Genomic DNA, 6,793 nt, shown 5'->3' with positions numbered 1-6,793 from the left:
ACCTATCAAACTCTTTCCCCCACAAAAGGTGTTTCAACTGCTGTACCCGTTGACGTCACCTCGGCTGGCTATTTTTGGACTGACGGCTATGGCCTTGTCAAACTATGGATTGAAACCATTTTTATGCCCTAAAAGAAAGTTGAGGGACGTTTTTGTATATCCTTTACACAATACATTCTTATCTGGCCTAAATAATAATTAATCTCAAACCTGTGTTGTCTATTGTTCATTTCTACATTTGTAATGACGATCTGTGAGAAAACCAGTGACGTGTGCAGTGTCCGTGCATTATAAGAGAACAATGGACAATCTGACTAAAAAAACTGTGTGGAGAAATGTTCCCCATATTCTTATCTGAACATGAAAAATGTAAAAATTAAAAATGTATGAAAGGGCGAATAATGATTGTTTCCCTGTTGTAGGGAGTCATACCGCTCTCTGCAAACTGCATGTAAAGTCTTAACATGTCTGTTAAGTATACGTGCGCTTATCTGTGGAATGTAATGCTGTAGGCACTACGTCGACTTGATTTAGTGTTAGGATACATTATAAACAGTTTATAAAACGCGTGCATCATGATGATGATCTGTTCATTTAAAGGAGCCCGTTTTGCTGGACTCGGGTACACTGGTATACCAGTGCATGTATGGATATGACGCAAAAGCTACGTAAATTACACTTAATGACGTCATGTTACTCGTCAAAGGGTCGTAATCTTATTCCCAGGTCATCTCACTAGGATGCTCGCTGAAAGTAACGCTTCGCCACGACATCCTCACATTGAATGCTCTGAAAGATATCAAAAGTAATGTCTCTTGAGACAACAACATAGGATATCTCAGTTTTAAATCACAGGTTTTGCACGCAGAATAAATGGGGTAAAATCATGACTGTGTGCCAGTCTAAATGCCGATATATACCTAGTGCTGTCTCACTGGGACACAATGCTGATGTTACAAGATAGGACACTCTCCTTTCTTGCAGGCCTCAAGCGTGGAAATTCAAAGAATACAGTATAGTGTAATCTCCAAGTGTTAGGCATAATCGGACTCAATTATTTCATTGTTCTTTAAGGCTATACTAAAACATTTTCACTAGTAACATGGCGGTCAATATTATGGATAGAAGAAACCGGAGGCCACGAGATAAACCGCCAACCAAAGTTATATGGTAAAGAACTTTCTCACATGTCACGTACAGATATACACATCACACTGGCGGAAGACAAGCGATCATCCTTGTACCTGAACTAGTTCTCCATCCGAGGTTATCTCCCTTGTCATGGTTTGCGGTTTAACCCCGGAAGATGGGTCCGGTGACTGATGCATTATCAGCTTCTCACCCTCCATGTGACATTTTGCCTTTAATAAGAAAAAAATGTTTAAAATAAATGACATTTGTTTGTTTACTTGACTGTTTGTTTCAATGGAGTTTAACATCGCTTTCAGCATTGTATCGGTCATAACACGACGATGTCTCTTTAATTGTAGATGGCCGGAGTTAATGTGGAAATCTTTACAGTGCTGTCTCACTGGAACGCCACACTGAAGACACCAGACACAATGCCCAAACCAAGCGTAGAACCAAGATTACAGATGTATTACAGGTGTACTGAACACCAGGTCCACCGTTTGCGTAAAACAAAAAAGATTTTGATTTTGATTTGATATGGTGTTTTCATAGATGTTAATTTAGTTCTATCCTTTAGGTTAACTTCCAAAGAAATTAAATCTCATACTGAGTGAACTTGGTGTGGGGGCTTTCATTTAATGGCCCATAAGGTTTTTTTTTTTTTTTGGTTGGTGTTTTACGCCGTACTCAAGAATATTTTACTTATACGACAGCGGTCAGCATTATGGTGGGAAGAAACCGGGCACAGCCCGGGGGAAACCCACGACCATCCGCAGGTTGCTGTCAGACCTTCCCACGTACGGCTAGAGAGGAAGCCAGCATGAGCTGGACTTAAACTCACATGCCCGCATTGATGAGGGGCTCCCAGTTCATTACGCTGCGCTAGCGCGCTAACCAACTGAGAAAAACAAAAAAGAAAAAAATGTTATATTTATGTGCGATATGCTTACAAGATGGCGGAGTGTGTAAGTAAAGAGCTCATTTATTTTATTTATTGTTGTTTAACGGAACTTTTGTATATAATTCTGTCATATACTGATATACAAATCATAGATTTTGCAAAACAGCATGATCTCTGTCTACCAAGTACAAGTATAACGTCCAAATTAAGAAAAGAAATTTACTTTGATCTTGATGTTCCTTTGGTCGTATTCAAATTCCTCGTCCAGCCGGAATGTCATGTCTTGAGTTACCGGCCCTGAATGGAGCTTGATATTCACAGACCCATCCTCGTTCACAACAATGTTTTGACTTGGGCTCATCAGTTTTAACATCTTCTTCATCACGAAATTCAAGCCTGCCAGTAATAGGTAAATTATTGGTTCAATATCCACTGTTTGGAATTGTTGTTGAAAGTGGGGGTAGATATACCATAAGCAAATGAAATGTCGTATAAATGGGCCAGTTATAGAATAGGTGAATGGAAATAACTTTGATAGATATATATAATACGGAACGAAATATGCAAATTACTTGTACATATGGGCTATCTATATAATGTGGAACGAAATAGGCAAATAAATATAAACAATTACATCTTGGCTGACCTCTACATGGACAAAATGAACTGAGTTCAGGCACATGAACATTGTACACCGACAGACGGACAGACAAACAAACAGACTCAAACATGTACAGATTTACAGGCGTATACAACCACGTAGATTGGACACCTATAGGTGCGAGAGAAGACAATTTCGGCACATATCAATGATAACACAAAACTGACAGCATGAGATACACTCTATACGTTGGATACATGTTGTCATGCATACAGCATGTATTGATATGCATCTTATCTAAGCTTAATCACGTATAAAGAGCATATTACAGAGTGAAGATGAAATATTGTGCTGATTGACATTGGCGTCAATTAGCGGGCGTTATTTTTCACCATCCACCACACATTTATAAATTTAATCAGTTTTCATGCAGTCTTAAATATTTTATAAGTATGTAAAAAATTTTTATGGACAATTAGGTACGGTATGTGTTATGTAAAATACCGTGTACGTCAAAGGTCACATATATAAGTGAAAATAGTAGGCCTATATATTACCCTCAACTATTCAGGATGTCGCTATCGGTTCCGTCTTTATAAATACCAGTAATAAACATGCATGTATAGACCTATGTAGAAATCTATGGATATCAATCTGCTGGTTGAGTGACTTTCCATTATTAGGCCTATAAGCTAACCTGCAGCAGAGAGCTGTACATGAAGACTGTAGGCCCTATATAAGGACCAGGGTCCAGGGTCTCCACCTGTGCTATTAAGCAGCCTATATGAAATTGTCAGTGTAGTGTTTGCTTGAGTAATCAATACCATATAACGTCAAAGATGCATACTAATCTTTAGTGGTTATTGATTTCTGTTTACTTTAGGGCTTTAAGGCTTAACCTTGTGCATAACTCACCCTGTACTTTCATGTTCCTGGTACCTTATTGGGTTTAAATTGGGGTTTTATTAGATTTATTGGGGTTTGGGATTTATTACATACATCTACATGTACGAACTGATATCCACCAGTTGGTAGTTATATATATTATAATATTAATGTAAACATTTGCACTGCAGGGCCTCAGTCGTCGAAAAGCAATTAAATATAAATAAATAAATATTGATGATGATATGCTGTCAAAGATGGCTTAGTTCCCACAACCCTCGGCTTAACACTCTCCTGAATGGGACGCCCGTCACCCCCGAGTTACGGACAGTGCACTCATGTACATGTGACTGTAAGCTTGTATTAAAATCCACCCAGCCAGAACTAGAGTTCTATACATCACACGTGTATGACAGTAACACTAGTAATCTTACCTACACACAGTTTGACACATTTAACTCCAACCCCCACCAGCACTCACCCATAACATCCAACAGGGCCTCAAAATTCTCACTGCGGACTAGCTTCCATTTACCCGCAAATTTCTGTAGGCCTTCCGTCATCCTTCTGGGTAGATTCAGTTCTCGTTCGTTCTGATTTTAGATTTTCACGAACAGGCCTATGGTTGACATCCACGATTTCAGCAGTCCCCTTTCAGTCATGAGGTCCCGCTGAGCGTGTCCACGTCCTAGCTCTTGATCCCTCGCTTCTATCGAAAGTAGGCCTCTGGCTTTGGTGCATGGGCCAGCGTCTGCTCACCGGCTTCTATCAATGATTGGTAGGCCTAGCAGTCGGCGTACATTATACTCTGTGCGCGATGCCCTAGTTTGCAAGCCTCTTCAGTACGAATATGCAGTGAGCTGTTGTGCAGCTCGCTCCCTGAGTTTTCTCACCTGCTTAATGGCTGTAAGGTCATCCATTGATTCCTATATGCACGTGCGCTATACACAGCGCGTGTATTGTAAGCATGCCGACGACAGCACTATATATGTGTATCCATGCACTATATATGTAGGGGGCCTGTACTTAGCTAGAGGCTCCACAAGACTTAGATTTCATTTTCACGTTTTCTCTCAGGCACGGCGTAAATTTATTTTTTTTACCAAATTTTTGTTTCATACATTATAGGCATTTTGATGCCCACACTTTAAAGGACTACCGGTTCACATTAATTTAATATGAAATAAGCAAATCCTAAGCCCGAATGTAGTGTAGGCCTATAGGCCTACATATCTACATGTACATCTATACAGTTTTAGGCAAATTAATAACTAAAATATTATCTACATTTACAGTAGCTGAAACAGTAAACAAAGAGTTTGTTAAATATTGCATGTTGTTGCATGTGGTGCATTTCTCCATTCTTTAATTTGTATGTTCTTTAAAGTAAAAGCAAGCCAAAATAGGAAGATTCATTATTATTCATTACAGCTGAAAATTATGCGTAAAAATATTTTCATTTGTTTTTTTTTTGTTTTTTTTCAGATTTTTTAAAGAGATTTGAAAGATATTCAAATATTTGAATACTATGGTGGGCTTTATGAGGCATACTGACGGTATCTAGGAGCTCTGACGTCATATCACCCATTTTTCCGGATGTTCACCAAAAAATTCAAATGTTTAACCACCATTAACTCTTTCAAGAAAAATCTAAAAAAATAAATGAATGTATTTTTGTGAACAGTTTTGAGTGGTCTATTTAGTGATGCCTACTTCGATTTTTAGAGGTCTTTTCCTGATGCTTCTTTCTTAGCCAGGCTATTATCAGCGAAGAATCTTTTGCTTATAATTGGCTGTTCCATCAGGATCACATCCTCCTGCAGCATGGATAAGTAAAATGGAGCAGACAGTGGAAATATAATAATTTGATAAGTCAAGTATTTATTTATTTATTTGACTGACGCTAATACAGATTCGATAGTTACTTATAACATGGTGTCTATATTTACTTGTAATTTGGTGTCTATATTTACTTGTAATTTGGTGTTTACATCTACGTGTAACATGGTGTTTATATTTACTTGTGACATGGTGTCTGTCTATATTTACTTGTAACATAGAGACTTCATTTACTTGTAACATGGTGTCTATATATCCTTCTGTCAAGGTGTCTGTTTATATTTACTTGTAACATGGTGTGCTTTATAATTATTTGTAACTTGCTGTCTATATTTACTTCTGACATGGTGTCTATACTTACTTATGACATGGTGTCTGTCTATATTTACTTGCATTTGTAACATGGTGTTTATGCTTACGTGTAACATGGTATCTATATTTATGTTTGTGACAATATGCTGAAGGCGAACTCTTCGTGTGAACGTGTATGTTTTTCTTGTAATATCGTGTTGAAGACGCTCTCTTTCCGTTATTGTCTAAGTTTACATCTAATATCGTTTTGAAGGGGTTGTATTCACATGATTGTGTATGTCGCCTTTTTACAACGTGCCGAACTGACGTTCACCGTTTACGTTTGGAGTTCGCACACCTTTATCGTTAAAGAAAAAAACAGCCGTATGTATCATGTGACTATTCAAAAATGTTAGGCAACCGTTGCTGACATTAATTTACCGATCTCGAATCTCATCGTGCTCAAGAGGCACAAATGACACATCTGCTCTTTAAACACTTCTCAAATTCACAGACGTTCAGCTCCTCAGTTTTCTACATTGTTCTTTTGTGAAACGTTTTTCAGACGCCCATGTTACAGTACATCTGAACCAAATTAGTTGCCTTACATTTTTGACTGGTCACGTGATACAATGGGTCCTATTTTACCAATAGCGATAATAAAGCTCGAGCTGGAAACTCTCTTGTTGATGGCCCTTACTGTCCCACATGGCTAATGCGCTGGCTCTAGCCATCTTCGGACACTTACATCCATCATATAAATTCTTGAGCATAGCTTTCAGAACCAATCAAACAGATAAATAAAGAAATCTAATTTTAACTTAGTCTGTAATGGTCATTGCTTTGTTTCGGCTCGTCCCTGGGTCCAGTTGTTCAAAAGTGTATTAGAAATAAAAACCGATGTTAACTTTAGTCCAACCTGAAGTTCATTAGTTTTGCATCAGGGCAAGACTGGTATTAAGGTTTAAGCCTGGCTTAACTTTTAAAACACTTTTGAACAAGCGGACCCAGGACATTTGTCCGGCTTTCGATTTTCGTGAAAGAAAAAAAACCTTACTTATGTACATGGTACCATCTTGCTTTAAAACACAATTTATTTTTCATAAAACAGGATAATACTACCATATATATGACATGTACATAAA

The 6,793-nt window shown here is 38.1% G+C and overlaps 1 protein-coding gene across 1 annotated transcript; it reads right to left on the bottom strand.

Annotated features, from left to right (window-relative positions):
* Nucleotides 1-4,209, bottom strand: LOC135477188 (cellular retinoic acid-binding protein 2-like). Its single transcript, XM_064757345.1, has 4 exons — nt 4,000-4,209; nt 2,256-2,428; nt 1,245-1,361; nt 1-789 (listed from the first exon to the last, which is right to left on the bottom strand). The coding sequence occupies exons 1-4, from the start codon at nt 4,079-4,081 to the stop codon at nt 736-738; spliced, it is 426 nt and encodes a 141-aa protein (XP_064613415.1). The 5' UTR covers nt 4,082-4,209; the 3' UTR covers nt 1-735.
* Between the last annotated feature and the right edge of the window lie 2,584 nt (nt 4,210-6,793).

Source organism: Liolophura sinensis, chromosome 10 (assembly GCF_032854445.1).
Source record: "Liolophura sinensis isolate JHLJ2023 chromosome 10, CUHK_Ljap_v2, whole genome shotgun sequence".
NCBI classification, from domain to species: Eukaryota; Metazoa; Mollusca; class Polyplacophora; order Chitonida; family Chitonidae; genus Liolophura; species Liolophura sinensis.
This window is presented reverse-complemented; position numbering and strand designations above follow the sequence as displayed.